Raw genomic sequence first — 22,970 nt, forward strand, 5'->3', positions numbered from 1 at the left:
CGGAATCGTGGAGGCGCGTCTTCAGGGCCTGGAGGCTAACTGGACCAAATTCGACGCCCAGCACGACAAACTACTCGCACACCGAGAAGCCATAATTGGGTCCGATTATGTTAAGCAAGACTTACCTTCCTTGACCGAAGAGGCGTATATGCAGCAAAAGGGTGCTCTTCTCGATCTAGTGCGACCACTCAAGGCCAAGGAGCCCACCGTAGCGACGTACGAATCCACCGGAGCTGAGACAACGGCACCCGTCGCGCGTACAACGCTGCCCAGGATTCAACTTCCCCATTTCTCCGGGAACTACGAGGACTGGCCGGCGTTCCGTGATCTCTTCAGATCCATCATCGACCGGGACTTGGCTACAACACAGGTTGAGAAGTTACATTATCTTAAAACCTGTCTAAAAGGTGAGGCTGAATTATTTGTTCGTAATCTCGCGACAACGGCTGAAAACGTACGAGCGTGCGTGGAAAATTCTCAGTGATTATTATGAGAATAAGCGCCTACTTATACGCGCCTACTTAGCGAATTTCATGTCGTTACAAAAGATGAAGAGCGAGTCAGCGACTGAGTTACGGAAAATTTATCACGGGATTAAGACTACCGTCGGTTCGCTAGAAAGCATCGGTAGACCGATTTGTAGTAGTGAGGACCTCTTCATTTATTTATCCGTAGAGCTTCTTGACCCGCGATCCCGCCGCGAATGGGAGACGACAATCGACGATTCGACTGAACCGCCGTCGTATAAATCATTGGAGCAATTCCTTGACCGGCGATTACATATGCTAGAGTCCATGCTCCCGATCAAGACCGACGGAGCCGCGAGTAAAAGCCCTTCACCAAAGTCGACGCGAAGTCATCTCGCCCGCAAACAGGACGGTAAACAAGAGAATAAGCGCGGTCGTTGCTCAGTGTGTCAGAAGGATCATTTCGTAATGTTATGCGAGGAGTACAAAGGAAAGTCGGCTTTGGAGCGGAAGCAGCACGTATCGGACAACAAGTTGTGCCTTAATTGTCTCGGACGACACCAGGTAAGCGAGTGTGCCTCCAAGAAGAACTGCACAGCATGTGGAGGTCGCCATCACTCGTCGCTTCACGATGCGTGTCGCGAGGTGGAAGTCGCAAAGACGTCGCACGTCACGCAGCGCTCTTCCCTACGTCAGATCGCTGTTCTCCTTGCTATCACTCGGATCCGCGTCGCCGATCGCCACGGTGTCTGGCACTACGCCCGCGCCCTAATCGACCAAGGCTCGGAATCGTCAATCATTTCCGAGCGCCTTGCGCAACGCCTACGACTACCGCGCTCACCTGCCTCAGTCGCGATCTTTGGAGTAGGCGGCCAAAGAACAGGTAGCTCCAAGGGGAGAATTACGCTGTCTCTCTCACCACGTTCTGGTGGGCCTGTGTTGTCGGTCAACGCATTAATCCTCCCCAAGGTCACGGTATTTGCTGGCGGCCTCTCCAGCGAAGCAAAGTCATGGCCCCACATTCAGGATCTAAACTTGGCAGATCCGGATTACCGCGCCTCCGATCCCGTGGACATCCTCCTCGGCGCCGAGGCGTACGCCTCTATCCTCGCACCAGGGTTGCGCAAAGGGAGGTCTAGAGAACCTGTAGCACAGAATACAGTTCTAGGATGGCTTCTCTCGGGATCAGTGAATGAATCTACCACAGGTCATCTCACTCACCTACATCAGTGCCAAGCGGAGGAAGACTTAACTACTTTGGTGCGCCACTTCTGGGAGCAGGAAGAGATCCTGTCGACGACTGGGACTCTCTCCAAGGAAGACCAAGAGTGCGAGGATCACTTCGCTAGCACACACTCGCGAGGATCAACAGGCCGCTATATCGTGCGTCTCCCTCTAATCGAGCCACTGCCTGACCTCGCCGGGACTCTCAGGTCTGCTAGCCGCCTAATAAAACATATGGAAAATAAATTTGCGCGGGATTCTTCATTCCATACTCTTTACTCGGAGTTCATGCAACAATACGAAGAACTCGGGCACATGACGCGGATCCTATCGGGTGACGTTCCTGCATCACGCATATGTTACTTACCTCATCATGGCGTGATACGAGAAACCAGCACTATCACGAAGTTGCGGGTGGTGTTTAACGGCTCCAGCGCTCTGCCATCCGGAGTAACATTTAACCAGCATCTACGGGTTGGACCTAACTTACTACCGGCACTGGCAGATATCTTGCTCCAGTGGCGTCGCCATCGAAAAAATGTACTGGCAAATCGAGGTCCATCCGCAAGACAGAGACTTGCAACGAATCCTGTGGCGAAAAAACTCCAATGACGACATGTCAGAATTTCGCTTAAATACCGTTACTTACGGTCTCGCTTGCGCGCCCTTCTTAGCGATACGCACACTTCGCCAGCTCGCCGATGACGAAAATCTGAAGTATCCGCTGGGCGCGGTGACCTTGCGTCGTGATGTCTATATGGATGACGTCCTGACCGGCGCTGCTACTATTTCTGACGCCAAGCAACTTCAGCACCAGCTCATTGAGATTTGCAAGGCGGGCGGTTTCCCTCTCAAGAAGTGGTCAGCAAATAACGCCTCTCTGCTGGAAGCCTTACCATTAACGGATCGTTATCAACAGGATGCAATCTGGTGGCAACTGGGCGAAAGCCATTTTACCTTGGGACTACGGTGGCATCCGCACGACAATCAATTTTCGTTCTCGAAGGGAGACCTCACGTTGTCGAGTTACACCAAGCGACCAGTCCTGTCCTTGACCGCGAAGCTGTTCGACCCACTCGGATGGCTTGCACCCTCCACAATACTGGCCAAAATATACTTCCAGTTCACATGGCTACTGGGAATCGACTGGGACACGACCTTGCCGGACGACCAGGTTCACCGGTGGGTAAAGTTTGTGGAGGAACTTCCTCTCCTTGAAGCCCTTCGCATTCCCCGTTGGTTAGCTACGGAAGCGGATGACTGGGAAATTCATGGGTTCGCTGATGCCTCCATTCGCGCTTACGCTGCCGTCGTGTACTTGAGAGCAGAGAAGGAAGACGATCAAGTCTAGGTAACCCTCGTCGCTGCTAAAACCAAGGTTGCTCCTTTAAAACAGGTCTCCTTACCACGACTCGAATTATCGGCCGCCACACTACTCACCAGACTGGTAGCCAATATTCATCGCGTCCTCGGAGCTCAAACTGCGCCTCTACACTTGTGGTCAGACCCAACAGTAGCGCTCGATTGGATCCGAGGTCACCCGACTTCTTGGAAGACGTACGTAGCCAACCGGGTGAGCGAGATCCAGACAACTCTGCCAAACGTCGTGTGGCACCACGTTTCTGGACCGGATAATCCCGCCGACTGTGCCTCTCGAGGAGTGTCACCGCGGGAACTGCTGAATCACTCACTCTGGTGGCAAGGACCAACATGGCTACGATCCGAGCGAGGACCATGGGCGAACTGCACAGCTGACACCTTCGAAGAATTGCCTGAACAGCGCACCCGCACGCTCGTTGCTGCCATCAACGACGAAATCGCTGAGCCCGAGATGTTGGTCCGGTACTCCACCTTGCATCGCCTACTCCGAATCACAGCAAGGTGCCGCCGATGGTTGCGAATTCACTGGCCCAAGACGGAGAGGACTGCTAACAGCGTGCTGCGAGCCGAGGAGCTGGACGAGGCTCGCTTGTGCTGGATTCGGATAGTTCAGGCTGTACATTTCAAAAGGGAATTAGCCTCGTTAGAAGGCGATAAATCGCTGCCAGCGCGCAGCATACTTACTAAATTGAACCCGCGACTAGACGAGAGTGGAATCCTACGCGTCGGAGGCCGGCTCAGACACACAGACTTAGCTTATGACGCCCGGCATCCAATGATCCTACCAGGAACATCACATCTCACGCGGCTCATCATTGAAGCGTGTCATCGCAGAACAATGCATAGCGGAGTGCAGCTGACGCTCAGTTCTTTGCGTCAAGAGTTCTGGATCCCTCGTGGGCGCGCCCTCGTCAAAAACTGTATCCATCGTTGTCTGACGTGTCTACGATGGCGGGCGGCAACACCACAGCCACCAATGGGCGATTTCCCTGCACCAAGAGTAACTCCCTGCCGTCCATTCATCAATACAGGCGTCGATTATGCAGGTCCAATTTGGTTGCGAGCCGCCAAAGGTCGAGGTCAGGAGGCCTACAAGGCCTTTATCACCGTATTCATTTGTTTGAGTTCCAGAGCCGTTCATCTAGACGTCGCATCAGACTATTCCGCTGATGCTTTTTTGGCTGCTCTGAGGAAATTCGTCGCCCGCTGCGGCCTGTGCTAGGCGCTATACAGCGATTGCGGCACCAATTTCGTCGGCGCCGACGCTCAACTTCGAGCGCTTTTCTCAGCCTCCAGCCGTGAAGGACAGCGCATTGCATCTACCGTCGCCGAGGAGCGCATTCGGTGGCACTTCAACCCTCCTGCCGCGCCTAATTTCGGCGGCATCTGGGAGACCGCCGTAAAATCCATGAAGCACCATCTGCGTCGTGTGATCGGTGATTCCACCCTCACATATAAAGAGATGGCCACGCTCCTAGCGCAAATCGAAGCCTGCCTTAACTCTCGGCCTCTTCAAGCCTTATCGGACGACCCAGAAGACTTCTCCGCTCTGACTCCAGGTCATCTATTAGTCGGTTCGGAGCTCAACGCCGTCCCCGTACCGAGCCTTGCAGAGGCTCCTCCGTCGCGCCTCTCCCGGTGGCAGCTCCTGCAGCAAATAAAGGATCATTTGGCAGCGTTGGTCTCGAGAATACTTAAACACAATGGCTCACCGTCTTAAGTGGCACCGGACCAACGCGGATATCCGCATCGGAAGACTTTGTCTTCTACGAAATGAAACCTCACCTCCGACGAAGTGGCCACTCCCCCGGATTGAACGACTGTACCCGGGGGAAGACGGAAACGTTCGAGTCGTAGTCGTACGCATGGCTACTTCGAGCTTCACACGACCCGTCAACAAACTTATCCTCCTTCCCGACTGCGCCATCTCGGAAGACAGCGATTGAAAAAAAAATTACTTTAATTTTAATCCTGTATATTACGCTCAAAAATACTGTATTCATTCCGGTTACTTACGCTACGTTACTTACCCTTTTCTCTGTTACTATTAGATAATTCCAACACGCCAATAATCACCTGCGATCGTTGACAAAGGTGCCATCGACAAACCTGTAATTTGACAGCCGCAGATTGTATGGAAGCGAGGAGTATCCCTCTTTTCTGATATCAGCCAGTATGTATTAGTTGGACGGATGATCAAACACGAGCGTAGCGACACAACTGCACTGCACTCTCCTCACGCCAACGCACAGTTCCGATGCACCATTGCACTCACGTGTTCTTTGTAGCGTACGCGTATCCACGTGCGTTTATTTACACGTGAATCAGCGCGTCAATCAGCTGTTCCATCAATGGAATCGGATTTCCCCACTTCCGTCATTACATGCGACAACAGCGAAATCTCGTATTACACGCGCGAATAAAAATCGCCGAGTATACCATGCGAGCGGCAAACAAGCGCACCCGCGAATTCTCTAAAATTCTCAACCATCAGAATCTGCTTGACATCATTGTCGATACTACACGATTCCTTTCGTAGGAGAACCTACGAAGGCGGGCGGAATGTTTAAGATTAAGCAATACTTAATAGTAATAAATCGTAATGCGCATTACTCCTATGTGAATCTAAGGCGCGTTGAGGCGATCCGAAATTGCCGCGCTATCGCGTCTCCGCGCGCTTTAACCAATTCCGGCGCTCACCAGCAGCCGCGCTCCGCAAACGCGATCGCGCTTCCTTATACGGAATTGTTTGAAGCTCAAGCCCGCGCGGTCGTCCGAAGGAGTCAAAATCACAACAAATAGTTCGTTAAATTAAAATCGCTGTTCTAACGGTTGACCTGACCTGTGCTAGAAAAATATTCCGACAAGATCGAGAATCTTCTCCAAAACCAGCGGTATAAAGACTCCTCCGGCGGACCGCCGGGCGCACTTGAACTTGGAAGCTTCTCGGGGAATAGTATGTGCTCAAAATCGTTTTCGTGACCGAAAAGTCGCTCGCTTTTCAAGTCCATCGCTCGTGGATTTCGAAATTAAAACTACTTGATTTCGAATTAAAAGATATCGTTGCTCGCGATAAACTCAGGATAATTTTTCCGCCGAATTCAGTTCGCGCCGGTTCTGCAAAATCTTTTGTTCGTCGCTCAGAACAAGATCAAACCTGTAATTAGACTTCGTACATAATTGTATATAATAAAAATATTAGAGGACAAGATTTTATATAAGATCAAAAGGAAATTTAGCTGGCTTATCTGTCTTTCACTCGCGAATCAAACATCTTATATATCAGATTGTTCGAAAATCATAAAATTATCTCGATTCGATAAACCGCATAAGCAATAATCAGCAATTTAATAATATTAATAAATTTAGATTTCGAATTTAACGGGCATCAACAACCTTCTCGAGCCTTCGATTTATCAGAAAAACTCGAACGTTCAAGTTAGCTTACATTTTTTTGCGCCGCAAAAGAAACGCTCATTATAAACATTTGGCAAAACAATGCCAACCGTCGCCAACGTCAGCGCAACGTACGGGCATGCGCGCCCATACGTCACGATCAGCTGATCGCCAATCAGCTGATCGAAAAAGATCACGCGCATGACAACCACTAAAACATCGATGTCAGACCTCATCGGCGGCCAATAATGCGCGGCGCCCTGAGGTCACCGCTAAAATACGAAATTAATTGGTCCACGTCAAAGCGGGCCCAATATTCCGCTCACTATATAATGGGCACCGAGCGTGGACCCAACAAGTCTCGCACTTTTTTCGCTGCTCGCAGTATTCTCGCTAAACCACTTCTTTCTGTTAAACCGCTTCTTTCTGTTAAACCGCTCGCTTGTTAAAACCGCTCAGTTTCACGAATCGTGCACTCTTCGGGCGCGTAGTCTGAAATCATTGTACATAATAGATTTACTTTCTTTATTGTGTGGTGTCTAAAAATAAAACTTTCAAAAACACAAAAAAATTACGTGTCGTGTCCAGTTTACTTAACAATTACTAATTAGCTTGTGGCTGTCCGTTCGTTGCATTCATAAACTTTGCACTGTCGCGGCAGTCCGTGCTCATTCGCGAACACAGATAATTTTAGATTATTTCGATAATTTTCAATCCATTTTATTGTGATAAAAAGCAATTTGTTTTCGTTTTCTTAGTTTCTATATTTATTTAAAAAATGTATTGTCTAAATATATATTCAATATTCTTTTCTTGTATAGGTGTAAATATACAGTGTATATTATAGGTATAAATATACAGATATATTTAGGTGTAAATATATCATACTGTGTAAATATATACATATATATTTTTTGTAAAGATTGAATAAACAAGCGATACACACAAAGTGCTAAAAGTTTTTATATTTTGTACTCCTGATTCAGTTAATCATATGTAATTAAATTGACACACAAATTGTGTTGAATAGCGTTACACCATATATAGTTGCAATATAAAAAAAATATTTAAAAAATCACTGGACCTCCCAAAATTAACAAATAATTGCCAAACAATTTTACTCAGTTTAAAAGTATATTTAGAATTAGCATACATTTATTTGGTAATACTTCACATCTTTGGTAATATTTAACATATTCTTCTTGCGTGTAACTTAATATTAACTTAATATTGCATTTGATCCAAGTAGTACAACAAAATTATAAAATAAAACTAAAAATAAAACAAAATTATAATTATAATTATTAAATAAAGATCACTATTATAGATGCTATATATTAATTTGTCATTATTATAAAAATATAGGGCGGATCACATTTGGCAAAGAAGTACTCGCAGTACTTTATCGAATTCTCTAGGAACTATGATATCACAGAGATTATTCGTTGAGATAAGTAGGCAATAGGTTTTCCATCATTATTGTAAGTTTCTCAAAAACTCTTATCCATTCACTATCATTAACAGATTGTACAGCAGCAGTATCTGCCAACTTTTGTATGGCATGTGCAATTTCAGTCATTGCAAGCGCATGCATTCTAGATGCCTCTGCTTGAACTTTGGCAGATTCAGCATGTATCTGCAGACATTCTAATATATTTTATGAATTATCTACATAATTTGTTTTAGAAAAAAACCATATATTTTACGCCAATTGAAGTTACTTACAAACGCAGCATCGACCTGCTTCTGAGCAATGGATTGGAAGTTCTCCCTTGAGGAATATAATTTTTCGGACGGTGTAACTCGATTAACTACAAATAATTGAGAAATCAAAAATATAAATATAAAAAACATAAACATAAACATAAATATAAAAAAAACAATTTTGAAGATTATAATCTATAGAGTAAGATTTTAGCTTTACATTTTCTCGATGAAGTGGACGCATGAATGTTTTGTGAAGAACTACTTGATTCTTCTGCAGGCTTTGATATTGGAAGTGAATACGGGGTTTTTCTTGTCCTAAAGGATGGAAGCAGTCTTTGGAGCCTTTCTCGATTCGCAATTAGCGAGAATCTGTGTAGCATCAGAATCTCTATTTTCATTTATATTTTCATTATGTTCTAGTGAAGAATAATCCTCATAGAAAATTAAATCATTGTCATTGTTATCTTCGAAATTAGCTGCAAACAAAAGAATATGTATATTATGCATTATATATGCATAAGAATATGTATTACAACTTATTAATTTATAGAATCTATTTATAATTTAATTTATCTGGAATTTACTTATTATTATTATTATTATTATTTCTTACCATTTAAATACTTCGAATCTTGAGAAATTTTGTTTGGGGTATCTGTGCAAACACTTATTATTTGTGGAGTCTCTGACAAAACTGAAGTATTTCCTTGTTCAAGTTCTTCCAGCAAATTCTATATACACGGATAATAAGTACATTTGTAAAAATACTGCTTCCATCGAAAGAATATGTTGTGATAAATATCGTGACTTTAAAAGTTTATAAACATTATCTCCTCATCAGGGATACTTTCTGCGCAATATTTACTTCCTTCGACATACTCGGCTTCTATTATTCCAATCACACGTAGCTCAAGTTCAGTCAGTTCAGGTTGCATGATAGCTTTATTGCCCGTTAACCCCTTTGCCTTCCGCAAATGTTTTGCTTTTATTGAAATGCGACTTTTAAAGTCCCTCCAAACCTTAAACATATAAATAAACCTACATGTTATACAGAAGATTTTGTGTATAAGCACTAATATTAATTAGGATAAAAATTAGAAATATTCTCAGTAAATGTTACATATATAATGTTATACATATTATTAGGTATGTTATATAAATATTTTATATTATTAGATATGTTATATAAATATTTTATATTATTAAACATATTATAGGAATTATACCATTAGATATATTTTAGAACATATTTAAATATATGTGTAATTTGTATATTGTATATATTTTATATTTATCAAAATACATACTTATAGATATGTGACATTTTCCAATTGATGAAGTTGCTTGTGTTTGCACTTTGTTAAAATTAAAAATCACAAACTAATCTGTAATAGATTAAGCGAGAAAGCAAAGCTAAATATTCTTTCCGAAAGAAAAATCGTTCGATATTTTCCGGAAAGATTTAAGGATGATGGACTTATTATAAACATATAATACAACCACTATATACACTATATTTATTTACAACAGTCTTGCTCGAGAATTTTTCTGTTGTAAATAAACAGCGACAATTTTATTCTTCTCCGCGAGACACACTCGACAGCGGCTATTCTCTCTCGCTTCCTACCAACGATAACTTAACCCAGAGTTACCACAATGCTAAGGCGTTCAAAAATTCCCTCAAAAGTGACTAGATTTTAACTGCTTAAAATCTGACAACGTTGCACATCTATCGAATTATTTCGATACATCTGTAATGAATTTTGCATCGATTATAATCGTTAAGGCCACGTTACAGAATCACCTACAATTACGATCGTCGGTCGCGCAAGCGACAATTGTCGGAAGATACGGAAAAATGTTTCAAACAAAAGTTGTTTGGCTCGAAGGAGGACAGATGATGAATATGATGAATATGTACTTGATCTTAAGTGACCTTTTTTTTGTAGGGAAAATGCGTTACGCATACCACCTCTCCTCGGGGGAAGAGAAGGGGTTATGTGGGACTTCGGGCGTGAAGCGTCCGGTACCCACTAAAAACCCTACGGTGACCACCTACTCGCACCTCTGAGCGGAGGTACGGGGGCGCCGGAGGCATTCTTCCGCGCCTCCCCTCTTTTCGGCATGCTGACTCCTCAATAGGAGTCCCTTCCACAACGGGGGAGAGACTCCCCCGGGAAACACCTACCGGTAGTCGAATGGGGTCACAGCCATTCGACCACCCCTCCAGCGGGTCGTATTTAGGGGGAACCATACCCCCGTATGGAACCCCCAATGACCCGGGGATGGAGGGGAGGGGCATCCTACAAGAAGGATGCCGCTCCCCTCCACCCCCTTATCCTCATATGACAGTGGCTCCCCGCGGCGTAGGGCTCCCTCCGAATGGAGAGAGAAACCTAATCTCGCCGCGAGGGGCCACCATCGTCCTCCCACTCGGCACTCCCGGATCCACCCGGACTAACTTCCGGGGGACCCCCCGGATTGCCTACACCTCCTGGTCGGGAGAGGGGGGACCCCTTAAACGTGGCCCCCTTCACCCCCGAACTCCCCTTCTTACCCAAAATGGGCGTGGGCAAGCGCTGACCCGAGCCCAAAGTCGGAGGGGCATAGCTACCCCTCTTCGTCGGGCCTCCAGTCGCCCCGTCTTCTTCCCTCGTGGCAGTCAGCGCCGGATCTTCCTTCGCGCGTCCGTCTTCTCCTACTCTCTTCTCGACGGCTACCGGCCATCTCTCCCCACGGCCCACTCCAGCCGTTCCACTGCTCGCGACTGCGGGCCTGGAGGGGGTCGCTATGCTAAAGCTGGCGGTACCCCTAGCGGCCCGCACGCCTCTGCCTTCACCTTCATCGCTGGGGCACAGCTTAGCTGTGCCATTCTCCTCCATGTCCGAGGAGGACACATGTCCCTCTCTCGAATCCCGCCTCTCTTTCTTCTTTGGGGCACGCCCCCACCATCTACAGGGCGGCGCACAACCGACCGCCCTCAACACATGCCCATCCGGACGCCTGAGGTCCGCACAAAGCGGACACTTCAACGTCCGGGTAGCACACCTCGCCGCCTGGTGAGAGAGGCCGCTGCAAACATAGCAGCGACCCCTCCTATCCGGGCCCTCGCAAACTTCGGCAATATGCCCAACCTCCAAACATCTGAAGCACCGGGAGCGCCCTATGTCCGAGAGACTCAGCTCCCCCGGACCACGGCACTCCCGGGGCTCCACCTCCTTTTTCGCTCGAGCCTCATGCGACACCCCTCCCCCACGAAAAGGGGGGGAGCGTCACAACCGACCCCTTCGGCACACCCGCCACCACCTCCCCAGGGGCCAGGGGCCTCAACGAGACCCCCAGTCCCCGTGAGGCTAATCCTTCAACCCCCATATCGCAGGGTCGGGGCGGGGGCACTTCCCGCCCCTTCCCCGCGAACCACCCTCGCGTAAGAGCGGCGCCCCCCAGCGGGAGAGCTCAACCTCTCCTCCACAGGGGAGACCCCTCCTCCCACCCCTAGATTGGGACCGGACCAATCCGCGCCCCGTCCTCCTCTCCATCCTTCCTCCCGCGCGGAGAAAGAGGGGGAGTCATTAAGGGTCCCTCCTCTCCTCCCACAAGCTCTCTCTCATGCTGCAGAGTTGGGGCGGGATCAACCCCCGCCCCTTCTCCGCACACATTCTTCGCATGGGCGAGGCGCCCCTCAGGAGGGCACAACCCCACAACAGGAGGGGTGTCCTTCATCCCAGTCTCAGACCCCGAGGTTGTGGAAACCTTCACGATTCCGGAGTCCGCCCTACTCCTCTTCACTCTCTTCCTCCTCTTCGTATGAACAGGGAGCGTGGCGGGGGCCAAAAAGGCCCCCCCGCTTACACCCTCCGCTCTCTTCATCACTCGGGTGGGGGGGGCGCCGAGACCAGCACCCCTCCCGCACTCAGTGAGACTCTCCGCGACGGCGTGCAAATCAATGCCCGCCCCCGTTGAGCCCTCTGTACCGTCGGCCATATGGTCGGCCTCAATTCCACCAGGAGGCAGGGAAAGATCACCCCCCTTCAACCTACTTACGTCCTCCGCATCCGCTTGGACGCCAACCTCCTTCTTTTTGGGGACGGACGGTACCTCAATGTCACCCGTATCCTCTTCTTCCATCTCGTCTATGGGCTCCGTTTGGACCCCTACGCTCCTCCGCGGGCTGAACTGGTCTCGCATCTTCTCAGTCTCCGCGTTGAAGACATCCACCTCCATACGCCGCAGACCGGGAGCTATCCCCAAAAGGTGCCTCCTACAGCAGCGTGCCTGCCACAAGAGTGCGCCGCCCAAAGCGCCCAAGGCGTTCGTCCTCATGAAGGCAAGGACTAGGCCATCCATATTCTCCTCCGCCTTGTATCCTTCCTTCTCCTCCTTATCGATCTCCTCCCAGATCAGCTCCCTCAGCCGTCTAGGATCAAGATCGAGTGCCTTCAGGTAGTCCCCCTGGATGGCTATAAACCGCTCCTTGAGGAACTCCCTAGACATCCTCCTCTTAATTGGAAGCCGCCCTCATGGCCACCTCATAGGGCTTACGGGGAGAAGATGGGGGGTGGGACATCCATCAACAAGTGGACTGGCTGCGGGATAACATGTGCCGAATATGTGACGAGGCCATGCCCCGCGCCAAATCCCACCCCCCGAGGAGGGCCGCATACTGGTGGACCGACGAACTAGCGGCACTGCGACGTTCGTCGGTCCAGGCCCGCAGGGCCTTCTCCAGGATCCCGCGCAATGGGAATCCCACGGAGAGGGAAGATGCCCTGGCCGCGTATCGGACTGCCCGATGCACCCTGAGTGCAGCAATCAGGAGGTCTAGGGAAAAGTGCTGGGACGAGTTACTGTCGTCCCTTAACACGGACCCATGGAGGCGTCCGTACAAAATTGTACTAAAGAGGCATAGAGCCTGGACGCCCCCAATGACGGAATCCCTGGAACCACTGCTCCTCGATGAGATAATGGATACCCTCTTCCCGAGTTGGGTGGAGGGATCCATATTGGAGTGGGGATCAGATCTAGATGGTCCCCACGAACTAGATGAGGAGCAAGTGGTATCCGGGGGAGAACTTTCCCGGGCCATCCGGAGAATCGGGTCACGCAAGGCCCCCGGTCCGGACGGCATACCGGGAAAGATATGGGTCCGTGCCCTGGACTTCCTGGGCGCATATCTGGGACACTTATTTACGGAGTGTCTCAGAATCGGGCAGTTCCCCCAGCAATGGAAGAGGGCCAAGTTGGTCCTACTTCCAAAAGCAGGCAAAGAGGCGGGTACTCCTTCGGCGTATCGGCCGATTTGTTTGCTGGATGAGGTGGGCAAGATTTTTGAAAGAATCCTTGCAGCTCGCCTCATCCAGCATCTATCCCGGAACGGTGATCTCCACGAGGAGCAGTATGGCTTCCGCGAGGGACGGTCGACGATCGACGCTATAAAACGCGTCAAGTCCCTCGCGGAGGCAGAGATAGCAGAGGGCAGGGTGATGTTGGCAATATCTTTAGATATTAAAAATGCCTTCAACACCCTGCCCTGGGATAGGGTGGGGGACGCCCTACTGGAAAGAGGGGTCCCCCGCTACCTCGTGGGGGTTATCCGTGAATACTTCCGGGATAGAACATTGGAATATGTCGGTCGAGATGGACGCCGGCATAGTAGGAGTATCCGCTGCGGGGTCCCACAGGGGTCGGTCTTAGGACCCCTATTATGGGACCTTGCTTATGACAGGGTGCTTTGCCTGCCTCTCCCCCGCGACTGCCACGCCATCTGTTACGCAGATGACACGCTGGTGGTGGCTGCGTGGGACAGCTGGGGGGATACCGCGGCCAGGGCGGAGATAGCGGTGGCACGCGTAGTGAGCGAAATTACGGATATGGGTCTGCAAGTGGCGGCACAGAAAACAGAGGCTATGTTCTTCTACGGAAGGGCCTCTGGAGTGCCGCCACCGACCCATATCAGTGTGGGTGGAACCTCTATCCTGATAGGAGATCGAATCAAATATCTCGGTCTCCTATTGGACGGCACGTGGAATTTTGGGCTTCACTTTGAAGCCCTAGCCCCCAGGGTGGAGAGAGTCGCGGCGGCGCTTGCCCGGCTCCTCCCAAACCTTCGGGGTCCGGATGGTCGGGTGCGCCGACTATACAGGGTGTCCCAAAAGTCCCGATACGGTCGAATATTTCATAAACTATGCACTTTAGAAAGAAATGTTTCAGACAAAAGTTGTGTAGCTTAAAGGGGGCCATAAGATGGTGGCAATGATTTGACCTTGGAGAGTCATTTGAAGGTCACGTGATGGTCACAGTCAATTTCTTAAATGGAACCCTCTATTTTTTATTATATATTCTTCTTGTAGCTTATCTCGAGGACTTTCCAAAACACTATAATAAAATATTTTTCCCTCAAGTACTTTTTGAGTTATAAGGCTTGAAATCATTTCTTAATTTTACATAAACTGTAAAATATCTTGTAAAATATTCATTTTTCGATTATCTTACCTTAATACTTTTATGTACAAAATAATGAGAGGAATCAATTGGTGTAAAGAAAACACATAGTTGTTTCGAAGAAAAAATATGTAATTTGTAATTAACAATTACATATTTTTTCTTCGAAACAACTATGTGTTTTCTTACAATTGATTCCTCTCATTATTTTGTACATAAAAGTATTAAGGTAAGATAATCGAAAAATGAATATTTTACAAGATATTTTACGGTTTATGTAAAATTAAGAAATGATTTCAAGCCTTATAACTCAAAAAGTACTTGAGGGAAAAATATTTTATTATAGTGTTTTGGAAAGTCCTCGAGATAAGCTACAAGAATATGTAATAAAAAATAGAGGGTTCCATTTAAGAAATTGACGGTGACCATCACGTGACCTTCAAATGACTCTCCAAGGTCAAATCATTGCCACCATCTTATGGCCCCTTTCAAGCTACACAACTTTTGTCTGAAACATTTCTTTCTAAAGTGCATAGTTTATGAAATATTCGACCGTATCGGGACTTTTGGGACACTCTGTATATTGCCACCATAAACTCGGTGGCTCTTTACGGCGCACCCGTGTGGGCGGCAGATCTGGCGGCCAGGCGGCAAGCCAAGGATCGGCTTCGCCGTATCCAGCGATGCATGGCCGCCAGAGTGGTTAGGGCCTACAGGACGGTGTCCCACGCTGCAGCCACCGTCCTCGCAGGATGGCCCCCCCTAGAGTTTCTCGCCAGCATGTATGCTGAGATATATCAGCAGGAGCGGGAAATTCTAGGGGCCACGGGATGTAAGCCGCCCGCAAAGGCCAAAAGGATCATCCGGGTCCACGCCCGACGGTCCATGCTAGAGAGGTGGAATGCCCACCTCTCAGACCTGAAAACTGTGGGTCAGAGGACCGTCGGGGCCGTCCGGCCCTGTCTTTTTGAGTGGATCGACAGGGCTCAGGGGGAGGTCACTTTTCGACTGACGCAGGTGCTGACGGGACATGGATGTTTCGGCCAGTACCTGCGTCGCATAGGCCGAGAGCTCAATACGGCGTGCCACCACTGCCCCATCTTATGTGACACGGCGCAGCACACCCTCGCGGACTGCGAGGCGTGGAGTGCGCAGCACCGTGTCCTTAGGGGGGTGGTTGGGGAGGACCTCTCACTGCCGGTCTTAGTGACTAAAATGGTCGGCAGTAAAGAGGCATGGAGGGCCGTCACCGCCTTTTGCGAGGAGGTGATGCTGCAAAAAGAGACGGCGGAACGTATCCGTCGTCAAGAAGCGGCATCACCAACACCAGCAGGGGCGGGGCGGCGGCGGCGGCCGCCATTAACAGCGGCACAGAGGAAACTGAGGACGAGGCGGGGGAGGCGCTATCTCCCCCTCCAACCCCCTCCGCCACAGTCACGGACTCCTCCAGTCAGGAGGAGCCTGCGTCGGAGGGCACCCGCGAGGGGGGCTATCATGGGGAGATAAGACTAAGGGGGAGGCATAGTATAGCCTCCCCCCATGACCCCCCCTATATACGCGAGCAGAAAAAGGGATGGCGAGGAAGAGGGCAGGGGAATAAACCCCCCCTCCCCCTCCTCACAGCATCACAGCTCGGTGCTGGAAGATGCGAGGGAGCCACAGCTCCCTCAAGTCCGCATAAACGGAGTAGGAGTACAGGGGGGGAGATTCAAACTCCCCCCCCTAGGAACGCACGGGGCCACCTTAGGATGGCGCCCAAGTGCGATTCCCTCTAGGCCTGGTCGCCGAAGGCGGGGGCCCAAGGCGACCAGTAAATAGGCCTACGAGGAAGGTGGGTGGACGGCGTGGCCCCGTCTGCCCACAATCAGGAAGGAAAGCGGGGAGCGGCCGACAAAGCCCTCCCCGGGAAGGAGGCCCGGCAGTAGCACCCAAGTCTGCCGGGCCCTAAGCGCGGAGGGGAGACACAGTCGGGGATGCTGATGTAATGCAACGGCAGTTCCGGGTTCCCGCCTGCCCCTCCAACGCGCGGAAGGCCACCCCAGTGGTTTTAGCGGGTAAACTGGCGGGCCAACACTTGGCGCTGCCGGGAGTCCCGCATAACCCTCGCTCCTCCCCCGGGGACGAGGGTATGCATCAAGCATTTCCACTGGGTTACCAAAAAAAAAAAAAAAAAGACATCCTCCTCTTGTCTATCGCGGGGGCGATAGCCATTGCCTCCACAGGACTCGCCCGGATCCCTGTGGAAGGCCCATCGTTCGATGACGACGGGGGATGGACCGGGACGATATCCACCACACCCGCCGGGCCCTGGGGCTCCGAAACCCCTGGGCTGGTACGTCCTTCCTCTTTATGGTGTACTTCCATATCTTCTGTTTGTTTGGTGCGCTCTTAGACCCATCTTCGGAGAGATGGGAGTCCCTCCACCACGGAGGGGGATCTTAAGTGACCTATTGAAGGTCAGGTCAAGGTCATCGATGTTTCTTTAAATGGAACCCCCTATTTTTTATTGCATATTCTTGCAGCTTATCTCGAGAGCTTTCCAAAACTATAATAAAGTATTTTTTCATTGAGTACTTTTCGAGTTGAGAAAAATAATATCTTAATTTTATATAAACTATAAAATATCTAGTAAAATATTCATTTTTTGATTATCTTACCTTAATACTTTTATGTACAAAATAATGAGAGTAATCAATTGGTGTAAAGAAAACACAGTTGTTTTTAAGAAAAAATATGTAATATGTAAAATAAAAATATGTAATTGCACAAATTATATATTTTTTCTTCGAAACAATTATGTGTTTTCTTTACACCAATCGATTCCTTTCATTATTTTGGGATGACCTCCTTTTGGACACGTAACTATTCGACACCGCTCGATTGGACACGCATTATTGGACACGTTTTATTGGACACCGCTCGATTGGACACCACACGATTCGACACCGCACGATTCGACACTGCACGATTGGACACGCACATTGCACGATTGGACACGGCAGCATTGGAGACTGCACGATTGGACACGTACATTGCACGATTGGACACGGCAGCATTGGACACCGCACGATTGGACACAGCACGATTCGACACCGCACGATTCGACACCGCACGGTTGAACACCGCATGATTGGACACCGCACGGTTGGACACCGCACGATTGGACACCGCACGATTCGACACGCAAGATTCAACACCGCATGATTCGAAACCGCACGATTGGACACCGCACGATTGGACACCGCACGGTTGGACACCGCACGGTTGGACACCGCACGGTTGGACACCGCACGGTTGGACACCGCACGGTTGGACACCGCACGATTGGACACCGCACGATTGGACACCGCACGATTCGACACGCACGATTCGACACCGCACGATTCGACACGCACGATTCGACACCGCACGATTCGACACCGCACAAAGAGCATGGAGCAGACACACACACACACACACACGGGGGGGGGTGCACCCCGTCCCCCTCGCTTCGCGTGAAAAGTTGCAAAGTGGAACCTCGCTTCGCGTGGAATGTTGCACCCTATCGTAGGCACCCCTACCGGCGGGGTGCATACATGTCCAAATGTGCGGTGTCGAATCGTGCGGTGTCGAATCGTGCGTTTCGAATCGTGCGGTGTCGAATCGTGCGTGTCGAATCGTGCGGTGTCGAATCGTGCGGTGTCCAATCGTGCGGTGTCTAATCGTGCGGTGTCCAACCGTGCGATGTCCAATCGTGCGGTTTCGAATCGTGCGGTGTTGAATCTTGCGTGTCGAATCGTGCGATGTCCAATCGTGCGGTGTCCAATTGTTCGGTGTCCAATCATGCGGTGTCCAACCGTGCGGTGTCGAATCGTGTGGTGTCGAATCGTGGTGTGTCCAATCGTGCGGTGTCCAATGCTGCCGTGTCCAATCGTGCAATGTACGTGTCCAATCGTGCAGTGTCCAATGCTGGCGTGTCCAATCGTGCAATGTGCGTGTCCAATCGTGCAGTGTCGAATCGTGCGGTGTCGAATCGCGCGGTGTCCAATCGAGCGGTGTCCAATAAAACGCGTCCAATAATGCGTGTCTAATCGAGCGGTGTCGAATCGTTATGTGTCCAATCGGGATACGCCCATTATTTTGTACATAAAAGTATTAAGGTAAAATAATCAAAAAATGAATATTTTACTAGATATTTTATGTAAAATTAAGATGTTATTTTAAGCCTCATAATTCGAAAAGTACTAAATGAAAAAATACTTTATTATAGTGTTTTGGAAAGCTCTCGAGATAAGCTACAAGAATATGCAATAAAATATAGGGGGTTCCATTTAAAAAGACATCGATGACCTTGATCTGACCTTCAATAAAAAATAGGGGTTTCAATTTAAAAAATTCAATGTGACCTTGATATGACCTTAACAACGCCACCCAAGATCTAATTAATATTCCTATCTTCTGTCCCCCTCAGAACCAAACAACTTTTTTCCAAAAAGTTTTCTTCTAAAACTTATAGGTTTAGAGATATTTGAGTGGACGGATTAAAATGGCCCACTCTGTATATTGTGTATATGTATAACTTACACAGAATATTTTCTACGTAACCGTTGTAACGCTGTTTTTGCGTAGCTTGTTACGCGTACGATTGTTACGGCGCCGCGCGACAGCGAATATCTATGACGCGGAATACGAGAAAGAAAAAGCAAGAATGTAATGCTAGTGTGCGCGTACATGTATACTGACGTATACTATTACACGCAAGATGGAAGAGAAGGATGGTACGAGATTGTCTCTCCTTATCACACAAACCGATTATAGCGCCGTCTGTCGCGATACACGCAATTAATCTACTGTTCTGTTTTACTCTTTAGCCTCGGTCTCGCACACACACATGTGAATGAAAATTTTAGACACCTAAATATTTTTTACTGGGCTTCTAAACTCATTTCTGAAAGTTCATTTATATTCTTTCATGCAATCTCGAATAGGAAGCTATCTCATTTTATGCATATAAACTGCACAATTTTTATATGAAGCAAGTATTGTTGCGACTTGATGCTAAGCGCCGATAAAAAAACTATAATTTTTCAATTTTCTTCTGTTTTTGACATACAACCGAGGTTCCCATTTTATTTCTATGTATACTTTAATCATGGAGAAACGTTTATTGTTCTGTGTAATCAATAAAAAGATTTCGGTGCCCAAAATGATAATCGATTTAGTCGATAAAACAGGAAAGTCCAACATCCTCTTAAGTAATATAAAGATAAAGTCAATTATATAAGTTTTTTAAATGCATCGTCCAAGTACTGTGCAAGTATTTGCTTGCACGGTAAATAAAAAAAGATGAAAAAAATAATATTTTTATAGTTTTTTTTCATTAAAATACCTTTTCATTCTTTTGTCAATGTAAGGAAATTATTAAAGATATTTTGCAATAAATTGTTGTAAATAAAAAAAAGGAACAAAATATTTACGGTAGTATATGTAAAAATATAACGAATATTGCGAGTTTGATAAAGAAAGCTAAGATAAGATAAATTTGCAAAAAAATTAACTTGTAATAAAGATATTAAAAAATGTATTTATAATATTATATGAGAAATTGGACTAATATATTTTACATAAATAAAATTTTGGCTACAAATAAAAATTGATTATTCAATGAGATAAACGATTAAAAAGCTGAATATGTACATTTATTAATATAAAAAATTATATGTTAAGTATTCTAATATAAATCATGCTATTCAAATAAATTTATATAATTTAATATAATATTTATCGTTTTTTTTTTAAACGATGATTTGTATGCCAACACAATACCAATACAATACAATTCAGTTGTGTTTTTCAACTTTACAAAATTTACATAGGATAGCAATTAGATTAAGTCGTTTTTTGATTAGCATATAGAGCAACTTTGGAAAAGAAAAGCATGAAATATTGTAACGGCCCTGCCGTTACTAGAGCGGACTACGAACCCACGCTCGCGCCAAGTTGGCGCTAAGAGCCGCCGATTGAGAGTCGCGGCCTACCCCACTTCAATACGCATGACCGTGTGGGGGTATCGCGTGGGGGTAACCAGCCGGGTATATAAGGCGGTCGCTTCGGCAGATTGAGACCTATTCCTGTCCCGACTCTCGGGACGCTCGAAGCCACAGGGCGCACTCTGGGCATTCGAAACTTACCGAGCTCCTATCCGTGCTCTGGTCCAGAGCATGGTCGCTACCGTGCCCGGTCGGGTGCACTCGACAACCAGAAGCATCCCGTCGAGCCACGGACAATCCGGTCCAGGGTACGGGCGCTCTCGTACTCGATCGGTTGCAACTGACGTCCGGAACTGTCCGGCTCATCCTCGAAGACCGAACAGCCGTTTTCACGGCTCCTGACCGAATAGCCGTTCTCACGGCTCCTGGACGACAGCCGCTTCCCCGGCTCCCGGACGACAACCGTTTTCACGGCTCCCGGACGACAGCCGTTTCCACGGCTCCTGGACGACAGCCGCTTCCCCAGCTCCCGGACGACGACCGTTTTTCACGACTCTTGGAATAACAGCCGTTTTCACGGCTCCTGGAACGAATAAAGAACAACCGCCTTCACGGCCTCCCTTCCTAGTCGTACTTCTTACCCGACAGCGGTATCCTCGGTCTTCGACCAAATCGACCATTTCTTTGGCCTCGCGTCACGCCAAGCCGCGTCCGTTAGCTGTACTTTGGGTGACCTGTCTTAACTCCCCTGGTCTAGAGCCTGGTTGCTACCGGGCCCGGTCGGTTGCAACCGACGTCCAGTATATCGGTGTACTACGGGCGCTCTCGTGTACACCACTCTGAGGACGGGTGCTCCCGTCCTCGGCCGACCTCGGTTGGCAGACCCTGCTAGATCCGTGTCCGTGCCTCGTTGCACGTGACCACCCTGTAGGTCTCTCGCGCCCGCGTCCGCGACTGGGTTCACGCGATCACACTGTACATATCCTGCGTCACTAGATTAAGGTTTGTGTTCGTAAGTAAGTCGCATCCGATCCGAGTCGTGCAATACGCGATCATTCTGTAGATATCCTGCGTCACTAGATTAAGGTTTGTGTTCGTAAGTTGTGCCCGATTCGCGTCGTGTAACACGCGATCGCTCTGTACATATTCTGTGTTACTAGTTAAGGATTGTGTTCGTAAACTCGTCGCGTCCGATCCGCGTACACTTCTAATATTTGTCGCGAGAAATCAGGGTCCGGCACGAACTGTACGCGACCAGCGCGTGAAGATCTTGCGTCCGCATTACTAGTTATACGCGTCCGGTTAGAAATACGACTGTTTGTAAATCTTAGTTTAATGATTAAGGAATAAAAATTTTGTTCATAATTAACATGTAGTTCTGCGAGCCTGAGCCTCCCCTTCTCCCGAACCCTGACTCCGGCAAGCCGATCCGCGGCGTCGGGAAAGGTGCTCCGTTACAATATAATTATAAACAGTTAAAAAATATTACTTATTGTTTAAAATAATTAATTAAAATCATTCAAATAATTATTTTTAAATAATATGTAATAAAATGTTAATTTTTATGTTAAGTTTCTTTAAATGCACACTATCGTCAATAAGTATTTGCTCATCCAATAAATTTAAAAAAAAGAATATCGAGAAAATAACATTTTGATAAAAAGTATCTTTCTATTAAAGTTAAATCTTTTCATTTTTTATTAAAAAATTATTAAAGACTCCTTGCAGTAATGCAATTGCTGTAAAGAAAAAAGGAGGACAAATATTTATACATGGTGTATGTCAAAATATAATATTGTAAATAATGATATTGTAAATTTGATATTTAAATTTTTTGAAGAATGTTTAGATACAATTAAGAAAAGTTAACTTGCAACAAAAATGTACTTATAATATTATATGAGAAATTGGCCGTCATTGGTGATTAATATTTTATCTTAATAAAATTGTAACAATAAATAAAAAATTGTATACTCAATGCTTTAAGATTATAAAGCTGAAATGTTTATATTAATAAATTAATTATAAAAATTATATATTTTAAATATTCTAATATAAATAATATTATTTAATTAATTTTATGTAATTTTATATAATACTTTTTTTTTTAAATGATAACGATACGATGAGTAAATCAACAAAGTACTAATACAATATAATTCAGTTGTATTTTTCAACTTCACAAGTTTTGATGCGTGAAATAGCGATTAGAGTAAATTATTTTTTGGTTAGCAGAATACAGAATTGTTTTGGAAAAAGAAAGCATAAAATATAATTATAAACAGATAAAGATATTACTTCTGCACTTTTTGGCTAATTTTGTTTATTACTCGTTTTCATTTCTTTTGTTTTACATATAGATGTATCTATGTTACAAGAGGAGTGA

At 47.1% G+C, this 22,970-nt stretch overlaps 3 protein-coding genes and 1 pseudogene across 3 annotated transcripts; 3 read left to right on the plus strand and 1 right to left on the minus strand.

Moving 5' to 3' along the window:
• The first annotated feature begins 548 nt into the window (after positions 1 to 548).
• Positions 549 to 2,303, plus strand: LOC145967149 (uncharacterized). The gene has a single exon (XM_083091810.1). It carries the CDS (start codon positions 549 to 551, stop codon positions 2,301 to 2,303), a length of 1,755 nt encoding a protein of 584 aa, XP_082947936.1.
• Positions 2,304 to 2,307: 4 nt separating this feature from the next.
• LOC145967150 (uncharacterized) lies at positions 2,308 to 4,293 on the plus strand. The gene is made up of 2 exons (XM_083091811.1): positions 2,308 to 3,036; positions 3,088 to 4,293. The coding sequence occupies exons 1-2, from the start codon at positions 2,308 to 2,310 to the stop codon at positions 4,291 to 4,293; spliced, it is 1,935 nt and encodes a 644-aa protein (XP_082947937.1).
• A 3,612-nt stretch (positions 4,294 to 7,905) lies between these two features.
• Positions 7,906 to 10,272, minus strand: LOC145967151 (uncharacterized; annotated as a pseudogene).
• A 5,030-nt stretch (positions 10,273 to 15,302) lies between these two features.
• Positions 15,303 to 22,970, plus strand: LOC145967152 (uncharacterized). The gene is made up of 2 exons (XM_083091813.1): positions 15,303 to 15,909; positions 22,945 to 22,970. The coding sequence occupies exons 1-2, from the start codon at positions 15,303 to 15,305 to the stop codon at positions 22,968 to 22,970; spliced, it is 633 nt and encodes a 210-aa protein (XP_082947939.1).

The sequence above is a fragment of the Camponotus vicinus genome, unplaced genomic scaffold (genome assembly GCF_025532165.1).
Source record: "Camponotus vicinus isolate PSW18456_S1 unplaced genomic scaffold, iyCamVici1.0 SCAF_2, whole genome shotgun sequence".
Classification (NCBI taxonomy): domain Eukaryota; kingdom Metazoa; phylum Arthropoda; class Insecta; order Hymenoptera; family Formicidae; genus Camponotus; species Camponotus vicinus.

Excerpts from the sequence above, each read along its gene's own strand:
- LOC145967152 (XM_083091813.1), top strand. The coding sequence starts at position 15,303 with ATGGCCGCCAGAGTGGTTAGGGCCTACAGGACGGTGTCCCACGCTGCA. Across the intron at positions 15,910-22,944 it reads GCAAAAAGAGACGGCGGAAC|ATGTATCTATGTTACAAGAG; the intron begins GTATCCGTCGTC and ends TTTTACATATAG.
- LOC145967150 (XM_083091811.1), top strand. The coding sequence starts at position 2,308 with ATGTCAGAATTTCGCTTAAATACCGTTACTTACGGTCTCGCTTGCGCG. Across the intron at positions 3,037-3,087 it reads CAGAGAAGGAAGACGATCAA|GTCTCCTTACCACGACTCGA; the intron begins GTCTAGGTAACC and ends CCTTTAAAACAG.
- LOC145967149 (XM_083091810.1), top strand. The coding sequence starts at position 549 with ATGAAGAGCGAGTCAGCGACTGAGTTACGGAAAATTTATCACGGGATT.